The sequence below is a fragment of the Hemibagrus wyckioides genome, linkage group LG25, assembly GCF_019097595.1.
Source record: "Hemibagrus wyckioides isolate EC202008001 linkage group LG25, SWU_Hwy_1.0, whole genome shotgun sequence".
NCBI classification, from domain to species: Eukaryota; Metazoa; Chordata; class Actinopteri; order Siluriformes; family Bagridae; genus Hemibagrus; species Hemibagrus wyckioides.
The window spans coordinates 14,052,244-14,072,216 of NC_080734.1; the positions used below are offsets into that span (position 1 = coordinate 14,052,244).

Genomic DNA, 19,973 nt, shown 5'->3' on the forward strand with positions numbered 1-19,973 from the left:
CACCTGAACTCTGTACATTGCTACTGCCTGTCAAATTTAAACAGATCTTTCTCTGCCTAAGAGCTCCCCCTTGAGGTGAGTTAATCCCTTACAACCCCTTTCTGCTGCAGTCAAATATTTCTGTTATAGATTTACAAAATTATATTCTCTAATATAAGGTTAAAGCCAGGGACTGTGAAGAATGGATTTTAATTGTTTTCCCCTTTGACAGAAAGTTAGCTGTTAGCTCTAAATAATGTCAAAATGTCAAAGAAAGTTGGAAAGCAAATTCCACTGGTGCTTTTTTTTAGGGTTTCAGAAAGCCCAAACCTGTCAAAGTCTCTCAATAGTGGCAGGGGACGTGGTTTAAAAGTCTATTTTTGAATGTAGGTGGGGCAGTTTTAGGAGTAATTAGTGTGTGATGTAATAAATAAGCATCCACTTGTGTTTAATTAACAGTGGTCTGTATTTCCCCTCTGTGTTGTCCAGTGAGTAGTCAGTGCGTAATAAAGAGAAATAATGGCGAAGAGTATAGTGATTTCCTCTGAATTCTGTTAAGACTGTGTGTTCATAAGTGTCAAAGACTTGAGTTATACTGCCATTGACAGTGTTGGAAGATTAGACACTTCTATGTTTTCTACCACATCATACTAGAGTATAACTGACTTTGTCCTATGTTTGTATAATTTTGCTTGAACATATTTTTATGTTCTATAAAACATTTACCTTCCCTTAAATTTGATTAATGTTCCTTCTCCCCTTCTTTTTCTTTTAGGTTATTTTCCCCATAAGTATATATATATATATATATATATATATATATATATATATATATATATATATATATATATACATACATACATACATACACTATATTGCCAAAAGTATTTGCTCACCTGCCTTGACTCGCATATGAACTTAAGTGACATCCCATTCCTAATCCATAGGGTTCAATATGATGTTGGTCCACCCTTTGCAGCTATAACAGCTTCAACTCTTCTGGGAAGGCTGTCCACAAGGTTTAGGAGTGTGTTTATGGGAATTTTTGACCATTCTTCCAGAAGCGCATTTGTGAGGTCACACACTGATGTTGGATGAGAAGGCCTGGCTCTCAGTCTCCGCTCTAATTCATCCCAAAGGTGTTCTATCGGGTTGAGGTCAGGACTCTGTGCAGGCCAGTCAAGTTCATCCACACCAGACTCTGTCATCCATGTCTTTATGGACCTTGCTTTGTGCACTGGTGCACAGTCATGTTGGAAGAGGAAGGGGCCAGCTCCAAACTGTTCCCACAAAGTTGGGAGCATGGAATTGTCCAAAATGTCTTGGTATGCTGAAGCATTCAGAGTTCCTTTCACTGGAACTAAGGGGCCAAGCCCAGCTCCTGAAAAACAACCCCACACCATAATCCCCCCTCCACCAAACTTTACACTTGGCACAATGCAGTCAGACAAGTACCGTTCTCCTGGCAACCGCCAAACCCAGACTCGTCCATCAGATTGCCAGATGGAGAAGCGCGATTCGTCACTCCAGAGAACGCGTCTCCACTGCTCTAGAGTCCAGTGGCGGCGTGCTTTACACCACTGCATCCGACGCTTTGCATTGCACTTGGTGATGTATGGCTTGGATGCAGCTGCTCGGCCATGGAAACCCATTCCATGAAGCTCTCTGCGCACTGTTCTTGAGCTAATCTGAAGGCCACATGAAGTTTGGAGGTCTGTAGCGATTGACTCTGCAGAAAGTTGGCGACCTCTTCGCACTATGCGCCTCAGCATCCGCTGACCCCGCTCCGTCAGTTTACGTGGCCTACCACTTCGTGGCTGAGTTGCTGTCGTTCCCAAACACTTCCACGTTCTTATAATACAGCTGACAGTTGACTGTGGAATATTTAGGAGCGAGGAAATTTCACGACTGGATTTGTTGCACAGGTGGCATCCTATCACAGTTCCACGCTGGAATTCACTGAGCTCCTGAGAGCGACCCATTCTTTCACAAATGTTTGTAAAAACAGTCTGCATGCCTAGGTGCTTGATTTTATACACCTGTGGCCATGGAAGTGATTGGAACACCTGATTCTGATTATTTGGATGGGTGAGCAAATACTTTTGGCAATATAGTGTATATATATACTTCACTGTCAGACTCTATTCAAGCTCAAAGCTCTACTCAAGCTATTTGTGAATCAAATTAAAGGAAAAGTCAAAATATATATAAGGTTTAAGAATTATTTCTGAACTATTGCCATTTTAAAGAACTAAAACCTCAAAGAGGTTTAAAAAATGTGTGCTTACGTACAAATTGAAGGTCACTAGACGCCATATTTTTCCTTTTTGCAGTCTACTGATGGGATAAATGGTGCATAACCAAACCAGGCACTAGTGGGCAGAAATTCTTCCATACCCCTCTTTGCAAATTCATTGTAATACAAGTTATCACCAGCAGATGGAAGCGTAGTCATGATCTTTTAATGTGCCTTGCTTCAATATTGTTGGCTCTTGTAGAATATGAGCATAGGTTTTCATCAAGTTCTTAAAAATATATTTTCGTATTTGTTTGACTCGGATATATGCGTGTGGACAAAGTGTGGGCTTCAATATGCTATTGAAACATGCTATCACTATGTACAAGGTGTATATCTTATATGACAAGCTACTTATTTAGATTAGTTTTTTGATTAGTCTATCTGCACATTTCACATGACTCTACACTACATTAGTGTATTAGTGCCTAATTAATAATGATAACGTGACCCAGGGCTTATGATCTCAGGAATGATCTCGAGGACATACTGAATTGAATGGATAACATCCTGGAGCTAGTTGTCCCAGTACCCTTTGGCTGTGTGTCACCTGGTTCTTATGGCAGCACATAAAGGATACAGAGCTAAGACAGAGCTGACCTAATTACCTCATATGCCTGTAGTCCATCACTGCTTATCATATTGCTGTTTCAGGAGCCTATCAAATGATCATTTTAAGCAAGGATTAATGGTAACTGAGTGCTAACCTGCATAATCAGTATGAATCAGTTAAATAGTTATGTGTCATCATTCTGATTCCGAAAAATGATAGAATACACTGGTGAGCTCACCTGCCAGAGGGCCACTGAAAACAACTGTGATAATACAATATAATGACAGAAGATGACAGAAGAATTGTTTCACTGGTGAAGAAAAGCCCCTTCACAGCATTTCCATCAATGTCAACATTCTAGAGAAGCCTTCACCAGTCAATACAGAATGTTCACCTCAAGATACCAGAGGTAAACCATTCTAAAGGCCCTTAAATCCTATGGTAACTTTTAATCAAAATGTTGGGAAGAGAAGTGTATGGAGAAAGGAAGGAAACTGCTCATGATCTGAAGTGAACAGTTTCCTCGTGTGGCTCCCCGTAGAACTCATTCCCATGTATTTCCTAATGATGTGACTGCTGACAAAAGCAATAGTATGAATTCTGAAGTGTGTATGCTGTATTATCTGCCAAAATTCAGCCAAATGCTTCAGATATCACTGAACAGCACTTTACAGTGCAGATGGACAGTGAACCAAAGCCAACAAGCAAACAACAAGGTTTCGAAATAGGCTTTTGAAAATAAGGTTTATTGTCATTGTCAAGGAGACTGATGTTTTAGTGAGATCTTCAAGGCATACACAAACAGTGCTTACATCCCAGTCTTCCTGTACGTCCTCCCATTCACCCACATTGTGATATTTAATATACTACACATAACAAAATACAAGCACCATATTCATTATTTCACTTAAATTCTAATAAACTGTGGTAGACAGCTAAAATAATAACTTTGTCAATATCAAAATAATAAAAGAAAATAGTGCTAGAGACAAGAATCAAAACAACAGGTAAAACCTTTATTTGATTTTAAAATTTGTTGGGAAGCTAATTAATAATAAAAGTCAGAATATCTTCATTGTAGGGTTTGCATTTGAGATGTTATTGAGTTCGAGTGCTTCTGACAGCCTGTAAAATGTTTAACAGGCCAACAGTTAATGTTGGTGAGTTTCACCATATTTTTGTATTTAAGACATATTGGATGAGAATCTGTATATCAGATGAGAATGAGTAATTGGAGCATTCTGCTTGCCTAATCTGTATCTTTTCATGCCAAACCTTTTTGCTAGACCGGAGAACAAAATACACAGATTAGATAATGAAATACACAGAGAAAGCAGATCAGCAGATAACAAAATAAAATAGTATCAAAAATGACTTCCAATATCTAGTTAAAGTTAGCAAGCTAGCTGCTGCTACATTATGCCAATGATCATGTGAGATTAGAGCAAAGCAATGCTTTTTTCCTCAACCAAAACCAGAACCTGTAGCTTTAAATCTACATCAACCTTTTCATAACTCAAGCAATCACAGAATGATGGATGCTATGCAAGTCTTTTCAAATGTAGGCCAGGAGGTTTACATCAGCTATGTGTTGTACCCTCAGTGGAAGCCATTTAGAAAAAAGAAAGTGACTAAAGTGACAGTGAAGGCTGATTTAATAGACTATCATGATGACAGCTGTTTGTGGTTTTCTATATCCATGATACAATAATGTGATCCTGCACCACTGCTCTGCTCAGTTTATTCAAATCTGATTGGTCAGAATATATTTAAATTGAGCTCATTCTAATTTTGTTATTGTAAATGTAAACCTTTTCAAGCTTCAGGAGTCGGATGAGGCCAAGAATATGAAAAAAATCCTACAGAATCCTAAACAGGTACTCTTTATTTTGGATTAATCAGACTAATTTTATTGTTGACAGCTGTATAATAAATTACCTTTAAATATGAGACTGAACATGGTGTGGTTCATTCTGATTACTACTACTACTACTACTACTACTACTACTACTACTACTACTACTACTAATAATAATAATACTTTTCCAATAAATGTTTGTGATTGTTATTTACTTAATATTTGTATGCTTTAATTTCACATTGAGAGTGGAAAACCTTCTAACATGATTTATCATTTTATTATGTTATTTCTTATTATGATAAATATGTTTAATCACAAAAACCTGCCATTTTAACAGGCTATTAATATTCACATCACATCAGCAAACCTTCTTGTGCTTTATTTCTTTACACATTGTTATATTTTATTCCAGATGGCACCATGAGAAACTAAACATGTATGAGACTAAACTGAAAGATTTGGATCAATTTCTGCAACAATATTTTAGCAGACTCACGTCATAAGATTACAATATGACATTTTTTTTTGACAATTTTTAATTTTTTTAAGAAGCAACATTATCTGCCAAGATTTTTTAAATCTAAAAAAAAAAAAAACATTTCTAGAATTCAGTTTTATAATCTTAATAAATCATTATTTCACTAAAGCACGTTTTTAATATTTTTATTGAAAATATTAGATAAATATATTAGAGATTTTTTGCACTTGATGTCGTTTTTTTTGTTGTGCACAGTGTTAATATCACTGTCACTAAATCTGTATTTTAGCATTTATGATGGGATTTTACTTTGAGTTCAGTTTATCAGTAAAATATAATGGAGATAAGGGAAATTTTGAAATGTTTTCTAAAATGTTTACCAGAATTTGTGGTATGTATTTATATGTATTGCTCTTTTAGCAAGCTAAAAGTGAGAACTGAGCTGTCTGGTTAATAGAATCACTATGCTTTTCACTGCTGTGCTGTATTTCAGTGTTTCTTGTAATGTTTCCTGCTTTGCACCTGGCTTTTGTAGGCACACCCTTCTCTCTGTGCAAATAATCATAATGAGTGTTACTTAGCACACCCAATCAAATCCTGAGTGCATAGTTTAGATGCTGTCCATCACTTAAGGAGTTCATTTCAGTGGAACTGCTCAGCAGTTCATCTGCATTCTGGCAGCAACACAAACAGGCAGGATAGTTGTTTCATTTTTATTTTGCCTCTGTAACCTTAATTCTTGTTTGACTTCCCGTGCGAGGTTTGCTTTTGTTTTCATCTATTTTTTTCTTGTAACAAGGTACCTGCAACTCAGCGTTAAATAAACAGTTTCTATGGAGCAAATAAAACCACCTGCATGCAAAAAACAGACAGTATACACACTGAGACTTTGACACTGAGACTGGTTGTGCTAGTAAATGAGCATGCACCTCTGAGAAAAGATACTGCCTTAAAGTCTACCAGAGGTCTTATAAATAACTCGGGGTCTCTGGTTACTGCAGCTGTTATTGTGGATGATTCCTGCTTCTTGCTCTGTGAGAGTGCTTAGTAAAAACTCAACAAGGCTGGGTGAACTTTTTGTAGTCATGCTATTTATCCTAGACCAGACAAGAACAATGTTTCTTAAAAAGGAAACAAAACATATGGCCTATGGATTGTATTCATATAAAGCAACATAAAATTCTAACTATATATCTGTCATAAATTCATCCACAAGGCTAGTGTATTGCCCAGTCTCATGTGTTGGTTGACCAAAAACATAATCGACTGGGCTAAAAAGTGCTGGCTGAATCTAATAACACATGGCAAGCTAGTTAGCTAGTTAATTGCATTAATACAGACTAAAGGTAAAAAACCTAATTCCCAAGAGAGAGGATGACTCTAAGTAGCCATATCATTACTGTCTATTGTGTTTGCCCTAACCCTAAAAAAAACAAGCAAGTTGTTGGATAATAAATTCAGTTAAATATTTATGATGTTTGCACTGAAAAACGTTACTCAAATTTTGTTTATGTGACAAAATATATATGTCTTCTCATTTCAAGAATTTCTTGTATTTCTAAATTGAGGCATGTCATGCAGTGTGACCTACATGATGGTCAAGGTGTGTTAAAGCCCTGTGTGGCCTGGTAATTGAGGTGGAAGTCTGGCAGATGCAGGCTGAGCCACTGAATCTCTTGCCTGGTACCCATGATCCCCTTGTTGTCAGTGAAGCCCTGCTGGCCCTTGAGATGAGCAGCAGGTGCTAACGAGTCTAAAGCACTAAAGCAGTCCCTTGATCTGAATACAGTGTACCGCCGGTAGCACAAAGATTTTTCCCTATCTCCTGAAATCCCACAGGAAGGGCTTCCATAAGGATAACTGCGGCTGATTCAATTAACATGAAAGTCCACATGAAACCTAGCTGAGTCCTCAGACTGTGCCGCCTAAGATTAATATGCTATGCAATGAAGCACTAACAGGCCAGGGAAGTGGTCATTTGTTTTCCAAAGGTGTCTGCATTTGTTACATCTTAAAAAATGCAAAGGACATCAAAGGTGTTTTAACCTCATCCTGTGATTTTGTGCTGCCACTCATCCAGTTTTCTCCCTCACTTTAGCCAGATGTGCTTCAATGGAGCATGATCAGTGGTGTCAAGCTCTGAGTTACTACACCACACAACAAAGCAGGGAGAAGAGGGCAGGTGTGTGTGTGTGTGTGTGTGTGGGTGGGTGGTTAATAGAGGTAGAGGTAGAGGTAGTCTATATGTTGACTGTGTGTTACTTCTGCTTTTGTATTTACTCAAACCCTCTATGCTTTAATAATACACACCATATTTAGGAAGGGGTGTATGTTTAATTCTTCTGCTTTTGTTTTTTTCTTTTTACTCCATCACTCCTTCCTCCCATCATCTGTAGGGTAAAATGCTTGCTGGCTTGTGAGCAGCTTTTGTTTCAGTGTAGGTGTGGGGGTGGGGGCCGGGATGGAGGGTTGTTGGCTCAGCGGGATCGTGTTTCAAACTTTCATTTCCTGAAATGTTTGAGGGAACATCCAGGGTTTTATCAGTGCCCATTACACTGAAATGGAGGGAGGGAGAGACAGGACTCAAGTTACCTGGCCTGTCACTCAGCTATCAATGGACAAACAGTATTCTCATAGCTCAGACCTGAAAGCTCTTGTACACTTCCAACCATACACATACTTTTCGTTTTTTTTCCCCCAAAACACATACAGGTCATACAATTCACATGATGAATAAACTATACGCACATCACATTCCAAAAAAAGCTGGCTGTGATTAAAGATTTGTAAAGATGATCATTTAAATCTTAAAGCCTTTGGAAGAAAATTACTGTATATTTGCATTATTTTTCATGCATTGTGTCTCGAGCACAGTGACTGTACAGTGCTTACGAGTTTGGCTCCTTCCACAATGCTCATATTCACCTGGTTTAATCATGCATGTCTTCAGCTCTGGTTTCCACAGGATTTGCTGTCATACTACACCAAGAGGATCAGGAGAATCTTTTGTTTTTTCTTATGTAAAAAAAAATGTTTGCTGTATGTTCTTGTATTATTATTTACAGCTTCAGTGAGTCCTGAATTTGATTCTGACCTTGCGTTACTACTAGATTGTTTGAATGTCTACATGAATGGTATCCTGCTATTAAACAACAAATAAATAAATTAATTAATTAATTAATAATAATAATAATAATAATAATAAGAAGAAGAAGAAGAAGAAGAAGAAGAATATATCTAATATATCTAATATTTTCATTAGATTCATTAAGAAATTTTTATATTACCTGGTTAACCATTTATATTTCTATCAATCTATATTTGTAATTTTATTATCTTTCTTAATTATATATATATTTTCAATTATTGAGTTGATCTTTTTTATACATTTAGGTGCTTATTTATTTAGTATATATTTAGTTTGGTGCTTTAATTCGAAACAATATACAACTCTATCCAATTATGATAAGCAGTAGATAAGCAGTTGAGACTTTTAGGACCTTGCTTAAGGCTCGAGACGAGGCTCCCTAGTTGCAGTACTGGGATTGAAACTCTTGCAAAATTTTACGCTAGTGCTCAGTTTTCAACCTTCTCTCTATCTACCACTACTGTAGTCTATGGAAAAGGAAACATAAAAATCTGTTCACTCAAAATTCACTCAGGTCAGTGAATGGTTGAAATTCAAAAAGCACTTTAAATATGATAAATAGGATAAATATGTTAAATATGACCCAAACGTGGTTCACATTTGAAATATGTGATGGAAGAATGCAACAAATATCTTTCCAAATCGTAGAAAGCTGATTTAATAAAATAAATGTACTTATAAATTAAATTGTTTTTTTTGTTTTTTTTTTTTCAAAATTACAAAACGCTGCAGATATACTGCAATAAGTACCTCCAGTTATTTACATGTTGTTTTTTTTTAATAGATAGATAGATAGATAGATAGATAGATAGATAGATAGATAGATAGATAGATAGATAGATAGATAGATAGATAGATAGATAGATAGACTCACTCTGTCTTCTTCTTCTCTGTCCATACACACACACACACACACAGGAGTATAATATACAAATATTTTAGTAGATGTCAAACATAGCCTGTGCCACCCACTAGTAGTATAGTGTATTTTGTGTGTGGAATATGATTTCTCACTCATTTCATATTTTATGTGTATTTCCTTAATGTGTAATTTAATTTAATATTAAATTCATACATAATATACTATCTATGAATTTAATATGAAATTTAATTACACATTAAGGAAATACACATAAAATATAAAAGGAAGGATAAAATATTATAAGGAAGTACGAAGAACATTAGCATAGATTATTTTTAAGTGGACTAATTGAGTTTAAGTGTGTGTGTGTGTGTGTGTGTGTGTGTGTGTGTGTGCAGCTGTGTGCACTGTGTGTGTGTCACACATTTGTGCTGCTGCTCTAGAGTTGCTCTGCGGTCATCACCCACACATACCTGCTGTGTGAACCCAGCAAGGGGCTGACGCCAGGCAGGGTGAAAGCAGGAGCAGAACCCTGCTATATCACCTTAAACCCTGCTGATGGAGAGCTCCCGGCCTGTGAGACAACTGCCTCCGCTCGTCTATCAGCCTGCCTGGACTTTGAAACCTGAGCCCCTGTGACCGCCTCGCTGTAATCCGTTATCCAGCACTGCACCAATCAGCCATGACCAGAGAGACTACGGTGAAGAGCGTGTGACCCTCCACTCCTGACCATTACAAGCATGAAGGGAGGCCAAAATGATAGTGCAGTGCATGCTGTTTTTCTGAAGCATCTCTAGGTGACATACAGAAGACCAGCTACTGAAATCAGCTGTCATTGTCCTGGCAAGAGAGAGTGTAGATAGAGCGGCAGGTGTGCAGCACGGGCCAGTCGACCTGCTTTTTATGCATGGGTCTTTGTGTCATGTGTTTGTTTGGGTGCTTCTGTCTGTCTGGTTGTGTTTTGTTTGTCTATGAACAATGCTCAATTAATCAACAGTTTTACAACATATTAAACTAAATATTAATTTGTAGGGTGGCTCTTTTCTTAAGTCACACTTTCCCAACTAACGCCTATTAGCATAAGCATTATCATATTGCCAGTGAAGGTCTGCAAATGTTCATGTTGTTTTGTTATAGACAAAGTTGGTCTTGTGAAGTGATAAACTCATGGTGATGACAGCATCAGTCATTAGACTTGTAAGCTGATATGATATGCTAGATTGTTCCCACTCAACTGCCTTGATTTTTTTGGTCAAGGGCATTTCAGAGTAATTCTACTTAAATCACTTGCTCAGAACTTGAGTTCTCTTGATTTATAGATGAATTTAAAAATATACACATGATTGCTATATTTTCAGCAATTAGCACCAGTCATGGTCTTTTAACGTAGCTCAGAACAAGAGCATAAGCTATTAGTCCTTTGGGTTCGTAAAATCCATATAGCCAGTCTGGCATTTCAAATGTCTCCTAAAGGTCAAACCCCTTGATGCACCTCCATATGGAAAACTACTTTAACATACCTTTTTAAAATGCCTACCCTATTCCCAGAACTGCAATAACTTATAATCAACTGCTGAACAAAACAGTTAACAATTTTGTCATGGTAATACATCAATAATTTAAAAAGCCTTAATTATTCAAATTTAGAAATGTGTTAGCATTTATGATGTTGGAGCTCTAATTGGTGATATGTTTTTCTCATCTTAGATTTTTTTATTATACAATACATAATAACATTCCATAACTTACAACCCTGTAGGTATTTAAGTTAAACTGCCAATTAGGCAGACACTCTTAGTTCTTAGTGTATTGTTTGTCTCAATATTAGTCATGGTTTGTAATCCCCTGATGCCTCACTGAGTCAGAAATTGAGGTCAGACATTTATGGACAGAGAAAGATTGAGAGACAGAAGGTAAGAGTGTAGGTGGGGGAAGGGAGGGATATGAGGCCCACCTGTTCTATTTCTGCACTTTTCTCCCCCCCACATTATGAGTGAAGAGAATGGGACTCACTTGTACACCCAACCTCACCCCCACAGGGACTGCTCACATTACAGCCGAACTCTTTTCTTCCCACAGAAGAAACTCCCTATATGTCTTATTCACATCCAGCACAGACTGACGCTTTGTGTGCTCACCTTGATTTAGTGGTGCAGCAGAGAGTTGGCTCTCAGAGGCAGCAAGGAAAGAGAAACCTGAACCATCTTAAAAGCTGCCTTGGCCAACCACCAAAGTTTGGTACCAAGCCCACTAGCTTTCCGGGCATTAACTAAATAATAGTTCAGCTGAGAAAGTGCAGGAGTCAAAAAGCTAATTCTGAAAGTTCATCCATGGTTTAACATCAGTAGCAAGTAATATTTTAACCTTTACAATTTGATGATATTGCTTATTGGCCCATACATTTTGTCTGAAACTAAGTAATTATACAGTGAATTTTTAGAGCTGTCTTCATTTGATAAATGGCTTAATATTGCTTTTGATGTGATGCTAAATAAATAAATGTTATTTCAGCAGTACACAGCAAGTAGGCTGGATCACAGTCTATTGTATAAGAAAACAACATTAGAACCAAAAAAAACACCTTGATGATGGTTTAAATCACAAAAAAATACTCCAATGAAAAATCCAGATTGCTCTGACCAGATAGTCCACTAGCTGCCAAAACGCAGGCTGAGTTGGTCAAGCTTAGGCAGCTGGTAAGTTATTTTCCAGGCTCCTTATTAAGCTATACTTGATTAAATCAATCAGTTCTTGAATCAGCCACACTGCTGTGTTATTTTCTTGAAACAACTTAGAAACCTTTTCCATCTACAAGCTAAGCTGGTCTACCAGCTTGACTCTGTTTTATACCCACTGTGTTTAGGCAGCTGGTAGCCCGTCAGACCATGCTAGATTTTCCCCAGGAATTTGGCACTAGTCAGTTTAACTCTTTTCCGGTTGAATCTAAAACAAATAATATGTCGAATATGACGACTAAAATGTCATTAGAAATGTTTAAACTTTTTAATTTTACTGTGAATATCGTGCATGCCGTGTTCTTTAGATAATTTCACATGGGTGCTGAGCAGAAAGGAATGTAACAGGGTCTCTGTATATGGCCAGCACTGGCTCTCTAACACAGCTCAGTACTGCCTCAGCGCCTGGTTCTGATTAGCGACCGGAAATCCGCGGTGCTCTCTGCGCAAAACTGAGTGTGACATGCGCGCGTCGGGCTGGGTGGGAGGCCGTGGGGTACCAAAACTTTAAAGCAAACAAAGAAAGAAAAAGGTTTGCACGTCTAACAGATAAACACAGTTTGTCCAGTATCGTACCCGAATAATTGGGGCTATATCTTAGTTCTCATACAAAACTAAATACTGTGTATTTTGACGCATTTGTGTTAGCGTCTTTAAGCCTTGGCCTTCTAAATAGTATGGATGCTATTGAAATGGCCACGATCATATTTGCCTCAAGGGATTGACGCCCAAGGTCAAAAGGTCCAAATCCTTGCAACTCAGCTGAAAATGTTCTGCATATTCCCTTGAAGTTGCAGTCAGGCTTCGGCGCCATGTCAACATAACGAACTGCGTAAACAAATAATAAAGATTTTAAAATGATGTCACCAATGAATTGTAATAGATCTCTGTATGCGTGCGGGTTATTTCTGCTACTTCATTTTCTTCATTTTACTTCATTCATCTGCTTAACATTTCCTAGCTGTATAAACAAATGCATACGGAAATCGGATGACAAAACATCCGTTTTTTGTAACATATTGTGAAAGGTTGTGTAGACCACATTTCAATAAAACGCATTTAAAGCTTTAGCCGAGGCACAAAGTTATCAACCCAACCAACTTTGCCTTAAATATGTTTGCATTCTGCTTATTCTTTGGTTGTACATCAAAACTTATGAATGAAGGCGCGTGAGCGCGCTTAGGGCAGCTAGTGTCTTCTCTCTGGCCCTGAACCACCAGAGCAAACAGTGAGAGAGCGCAAAGCAAACAGCAGCCAAAGAAACGGAACGAGGCGCTGCGAGCGGATAAGCAGCACGCGCCTCCCGGGGCTCCGAAAAGTCAACAAACCTCCCCTGTCTCTGTCCGTGCGCACTTTCATAAAGACATCTTTTGTATAATAAATTACAGACAAGTGTATTGTTGTTATTATTATTATTATTATTATTATTATTACTATTGTTGTTGCTGTTGATGTTGTTGTCACACTTTAACGTGTATAATTTTTTTTATAGTTTATTATTAATGTATTAGAATTATGACCGCAGGGTTTTGACCTGAAGTGGAATCTGGTGGGAAAAAAAGCGACAATATGTTTTCACGGATTTTGTCTAAATTAATTAACAAAATCAAAATAAATATATAAGGTTATTACGGTGAAATATTGTTGCACATCGTGTTGGTTTATATGTGACTACTAAAGTATACTAATCTGCGTTTTTTACGATCTTGCATCTTGCAGTCGCCACCAATTAAAAAGTGTAAATTGTTTCACATTTGTAACTGTTGTATTTGAAGTATAATGGCTGCAAGACACACGCGCTGCAAAATCAAACAGTGGAAAAAAGGCGTCATGAGAGTGATGAAGACTGGTTTTATTTACTGATTTTGGTTTTGTCCTCTGTCCAGTTTAACGACTTGGCAAATGTCAGTCCATGCGGCTATTAGCCTGCTACTGTGGTATAAACCTACTGTGAAACTGAACCAGGGAAAAAAAAAATCTACAGATTCTGGTGTTCACATTATACCTTTCGAGGTTTATATCTACAGTAAAGTGGCAGAATAGCTCGCTCTATTGATCCGTACAAAATAAAACAACAAAAAAAATAAATAGGATTTTAGTCTTAATGGCTTAAGAGCCCAGGTCCACCAGGCTGGAGGTCAGAGGTCCCAGTATGGAGTCGTGGAGCTGGTGCTGGTGCGGGTGACTCTGCATGGCCAGGCCGCTCATGCTGTAGGTGGAGGCGGGGTGGTTCATGTTGGCCTGCAGCAGGAGAGCGGAGTTCTGCTCGGGACTCTGAGGAGGAGAGAATTCGTCCTCTTCTGAGCTGGACATTAGCGACTTGCCGCCGTCCAACGGAGACAGCTGGTTCTGTTTGTTCGCGCCTGCGTTGCTGTTCTCGCTGTTCTCTCTGTCAAAGTTAGAGAGAAACACAAATTACAAAACTGTTCCATGAGTAGACTATTCAATGAAGCAGCTATGCTAGGATTTATAAAGACCTCAAGTGTTCTCGATGAGGAGACCGAAATGCGTATTTCAGATAATGTTTAATGTTTAAACCAGCACAAATTTATTTCTGGAAACACTTAAACCAGTGAATAACATGTGACGTTCTAGTGTTCATTAAACACTAGTTAAAGAAACTGGGAATTTGGTGTTGTGCATTAAAATCATATCTCAAAAATACTGCTCTGTCAGAGAAAAAGCCATTTAAAATATTATGAACTGTAAGAATGTGTGTTGCATGATATTTTGAACTATTTCTAAACAGTTTACATATGAAATGATTCAGTGTTTCGTGGGGGAAAAACAATAGTTAATAGAAAAAAATGTTTTAGTGTTCTTCTGTATATTCTGAAAGCGTAATATTTTCTGTTGACAATGACGTAGGAAAATGTCACGATGATTGGCTTTCAAAGTATGTAAATGTCAACTGGAAGCTGATAAGGGTTTCCTCGTCATTCTCTAGTGAAAATAAAATTGTTTGTTTACCAGTTTGTTAGCCTACAAAACCCTGTATTTATTTATTTAAAAGATTTAGTTATTTATGGCTCCCTGCTTGATATTTAATGTGTAGGCTAACTGATACAGCACGTGATAGTGACCCAGCACAATTCCTGAAATATGTTAAAACAGCAAATTTTGCGGCTAATATTTCTCACACACTGCAAATACACCAGTAATAAATGACCTCTGGTTTTCAGCCGAGCCCAAGAAATGCGCCAATTAATCCAGTCAGCATTAATTCAAAACTGGGATATTTTTATGGATATGTTAACAAACACAACTGTCTATTATATATATATATATATATATATATATATATATATATATATATATATATATATAGATAGATAGATAGATAGATAGATAGATAGATAGATAGATAGATAGATAGATAGATAATAAGACGAAACAATAAGCTGTGGTTGGTATGAACAATTCTGAAAATTAGACATTTTATAATGTCTAATAATGATTCGTTATAATTTATCCTGCCATCATATATTTTCCATAATTTATTTTCAGTGATCTGAAGAGATTGCGGACTATTTTTAAAGCTAATATATTATTTTAATTCTGCGGTGTATTTGTATTCTCTGTCAGAACTGCAGTTTACCTTTCTTTGGCCTCAGCGGCTCGATCCCTCTGTCTCCTGTTTTTAAACCAATTGCTCACTTGTGTGGTTGTGAGCCCTGTGGCTTCAGCCAGCTCTCTTTTTTCTCGTGGAGAGGGATATGGGTTGTGCGTGTACCACTCCCTCAACACGCCGCGACTCTTCTCTTTGAAACAGTAGCTTGTCTCCTCTCCGTCCCATATGGTGCGCGGTAAAGGAAACTTCCTTCGTACTCGGTATTTACCCACAGCGCCCAGCGGCCGCCCCCTCAGCTTTTCGGCCTCGATGTAGTGGGCTTTCAGCCACAGCTGCTGCAGTTTGGGATGGTTGTGAGGCGAAAACTGGTGGCTCTCCAGGATTTTGTACAACTCCCTAAAGTTGCCGCGGTGGAACGCCACTACAGCTTTGGCCTTGAGCACACTCTCATTCTTGTGGAGGTGGTCGCAGGCCGGCAAGGACCACAGGAAGCGGCCCAGTCGCTCGAGGTTCCCGCCCTGCTGCAGCACCTCGCACACGCACGCGACCTGCTCCTGCGTGAAACCGAACGAGGGCAACATGGACATGACGGACGACGGTGGGCGCTTTACTCCTGTCGGCCAAACCGCTCTGTTTTTTTGATTGCAGAAAAGAGCGGAATGGGATCTGAATCCGGATGCGACAGTGCTGACGCTAATGAAATGTTTTCGAAATGGCTCTACAAAGTGCCTTGGTGGGAGATGTCCGTGTCAACAAGCTTCTAAGTTTTGGACGTTGGTTGGAGACGCTGTGCTCCGCGTCCAGTGGTGTCGCGCTAAAAGAGTGCAGCGCGCGCGCTGATTGGCTCTCCATGCGCCCTATCCGAACAGCGCTGAAGCAAAGAGCTCCTGCTGCCATTTCCTCCCTCGGGAACTCGGTGGTCTGAAACCAGATCTCCCGTCTCCAGTTTTACCTGAGGGAGTGGAGCACCTCGATACTAATCAATTACAGTGGGTCTCCGAAGGCTACACTCACTCTCATCTCCACCTCAAGCCCACTTTGCCCATTTACCGATCTTACATTTAACTTAAACAACTCTGAAGCCATTAAATTATTAATGAATTTAGTCCAATGTCTGAATTGGAAGGGGGTGGGGGGTAAGCTTAAATATTTTTCCAGAAATATTTCTCCAGTTTGAGCAGCCAAAAAATATCCTATTTGATGAAATAATTCCCTCACAGAGCACAAGAAGAATGTAAAAAAGGGGTGGATCATTTTGGGTTGCTAATTTACTGTATGTATCCACGTAACCGACACACAGGTTTCTCTGCTATTTGCTGGCCAGGTGTGTATTGTGAAGGCACACGCAGTGCGCTGTGCGTGAGGTCCCAGTGCGCACACCACGGTGATTAGATACTTAGCGTCCCATTAAAAAACAATCAAGCTCTAGAGGTGGAGAGATAACACAACGCAGCTAAAAGATAAGCCTTAAACCGAGGCGTGCTAAATCCCCCAACTTCAAAGCATCCGACTACATTTAAATTAGGCAAACACAAGTTCAGTCCATGCACCAACTCAAAAAGCGCAGTTTAGTAATAAGCAGGTCGTTTTTTATTTAATTTATTTTAAACGCAGCAAAATTTTCAGTGTGAATCGAATCCTTGTAATGTTATATGTATATTGTAAACATTATCTCAACATTAGTGCTTTGTATTTGTAGGTGTATTTGTGTGTATATATATATATATATATATATATATATATATATATATATATATATATATATATATACATATATATATATATATATATATATATATATATATATCTTGAGCGTGACTGGATTCCTTGGTTGAGTAATTTGTTTTCCTTTAACATCGTGCAAGTCTTTTCCCCCATCTCGCCCTGGCTTTTCTTTCCCCCCATCTTCTGTACAGTGAAACCGAAAACCGGTGCATTAGTAAATGAGTTCTGTGTTCGTCCAGCTCTTTGCTATCCAGTCGCTGTTTTAAGGAATAGATCACATTTCTTTATCTGCGCCGAAATCTGCAATATGACACCAGGGCGACGCGAAGCTCACGATCACTCACCCGGAATGGAGCACCTCTTTATAATTTAATTGGAGACGGAGCGTCCATTTTCAAGAAGACCACGGAGTCCACTCAGTGGCCCACGCACTCCTTATCCTACTCTACTGCACTGATGGCTGGATTGTCCTATGAATTTAGCCCTGGGTCACTAAGATAAAGTAAGGACTTAATTAGGTTTAGAGGGCAATTCAGGCACCTGTGAAAACATTTTTTGCCCACTGTCCCTGAAGGGTCGGCGAGAAGAGGAGTCTTGTAATTATCCATCTGTTCGGAAAAATAACAGATTTTTTATTTTTTTAAGATTTTTTACATTTATATATATATATATATATATATATATATATATATATATATATATATATATATATATATATAGATTGACGTACGACACACACACACACACAAATATATATATTTGTGTGTGTGTGTGTGTCGTACGTCAATCTTTTATTTTGCACCTTTTAATCTTACTCTTTGAGCAAAGACGTCCACCTTTTATCTTTCTACATTTATCCACTGTCTACCTTTTTTTGTAAATACAATGAATAGTGTTAACTTCCTAACTAATTTTGCTAATTTTAAATAATTTATTTTAGACACATTTATAAGACAGATCTTTTATGTAAATGCTTAGACTTCAAATATTTGTAATAGTTTAGACATACGTTCTTTACCATATAAGGATTTGAGACTTGGGACTTTCTTAAACTTAACGACTTGTACCCTTTAACTAGCTGGTCTGTCTGTAGACCTTTTTTCATCTCTCAGGTCAGTGATGGACGGCTCTGCTTGTCCTTATGTCTCCTCTACACTGAGACGCCCGTCTTAAAGCTGAAGCCGAAAGGCTCTGGTCGCTCTCAGACCCTGATCATTTCAAGATGTGCTCTTTTACAGCCTGAAGGCGAAGGGATGGAGACCACAACGCTGAAATGCAACACACATACACACACACACATTGAGAGAGAGAGAGAGAGAGAGAGAGAGAGAGAGATGATTTATGAATTTTATAAATTATTATTCTAATGAAAGCTCATATTATTTTATTGTTTTAAATCGAGTTTTCGTTGTCCGAATATTAAGATGTATTTTAGGCTATATTACGTTATTGCATTTGTTATCTTTTATTCTCTCTCTCTTTTTTTCTCTCAAACGGTATTCGCGACATCCTTCTAAAGCGCAGACTGGACCTAGATTAGTCATGTAAGACTTGTCAAGAAAGCTTCATTAAATGTGACTGGAGCAAATATAGCTATTTTATTTGCCTATTTTATAGATCTTTTTTTTTCTTGCATAGCACTGTGTTGTAGCTTACTATTTATTTTTTCAAATAATAAATATATTAAAAAGTCTAATAAAAGTCTACTGTTTTGATTAGGAAAGTTAGTAGCATATAGATAGAAGGCTAGTAATTTATAATATCGCCAGTGCATAGGCTATTAATATGTTTACATTGTAAGGAATTTAAAAGCGAATTAAATAAAATTCGGAGCATACAGTGTACCCGTGAAGTACACGCTTATATGCCACAGCTAATGTAATATACAATGTAATATATGTAATACCTCTAACTTATCTATCTATCTATCTATCTATCTATCTATCTATCTATCTATCTATCTATCTATCTATCTATCTATCTATCTATCTATCTATCTATTCACACACATACATGCATACACAAGTGTTATAGTATAAATTCATACAAGTGAACAAAAGCAACAGTTTTGGATCAAATCCTACAAATAATTCATAATTCATCTAACAGTAATGTTTATTTAATTTATATTTATTTTAGATATCCTCATTCATTATTTTTGTGGAAATGTATGGGATTTGGGAGTTTTCTTTAGAGTCAAATAAATTTTCATCATCTAGTACGCAGCCTCAGCCATCTGTCGAGAAAATGGCCAACGATAAATATATTCACAGTACTTTCGGACATGTTTATGAATCTCCTCTACATCATTTATATGGGACACAGATAAACCACAGTGACCTCTGTTGCTCTGGAGAAAATTTGTCTTGCTATTGGCCGGCATTCAATTCTTCCTTTAGGCAAATGTACTGTTTCTGCCCTAGAAGCTTACGTCATGCATAAGAAGACATAGCACTGTCTTAGAGACAAATACACTCCTGTGGGAGTCTGCCACTTATCAATTACCTAAACAACTCTCTTAATGACAGTATTTTTTTGTTGATTTGCTCACAGGGATTTTCAAGGGCATGTCATTATTTTCCCAAATTAGCCAAACGCAGCTCCTTTCTCCAGATGCATGTGATTGCTCTGTTCATAACAATTAGATACTTTTACCACTTGCTATCACACACAATTACATTGAACATGTGCCTCATCAATTCTCAATGCTTTCCTGCATGCTTGCTTGTGTGTATGCGTATGTGTGTGAAGTGGTGGGTCTGTGA

General features: G+C 37.9%; 1 protein-coding gene across 1 annotated transcript; it reads right to left on the reverse strand.

The window, feature by feature from the left end:
- Window positions 1-13,743: 13,743 nt before the first annotated feature.
- On the reverse strand, window positions 13,744-16,507 carry six1b (SIX homeobox 1b). The gene is made up of 2 exons (XM_058378589.1): window positions 15,511-16,507; window positions 13,744-14,301 (listed from the first exon to the last, which is right to left on the reverse strand). Exons 1-2 carry the CDS (start codon window positions 16,068-16,070, stop codon window positions 14,022-14,024), a joined length of 840 nt encoding a protein of 279 aa, XP_058234572.1. The 5' UTR covers window positions 16,071-16,507; the 3' UTR covers window positions 13,744-14,021.
- Between the last annotated feature and the right edge of the window lie 3,466 nt (window positions 16,508-19,973).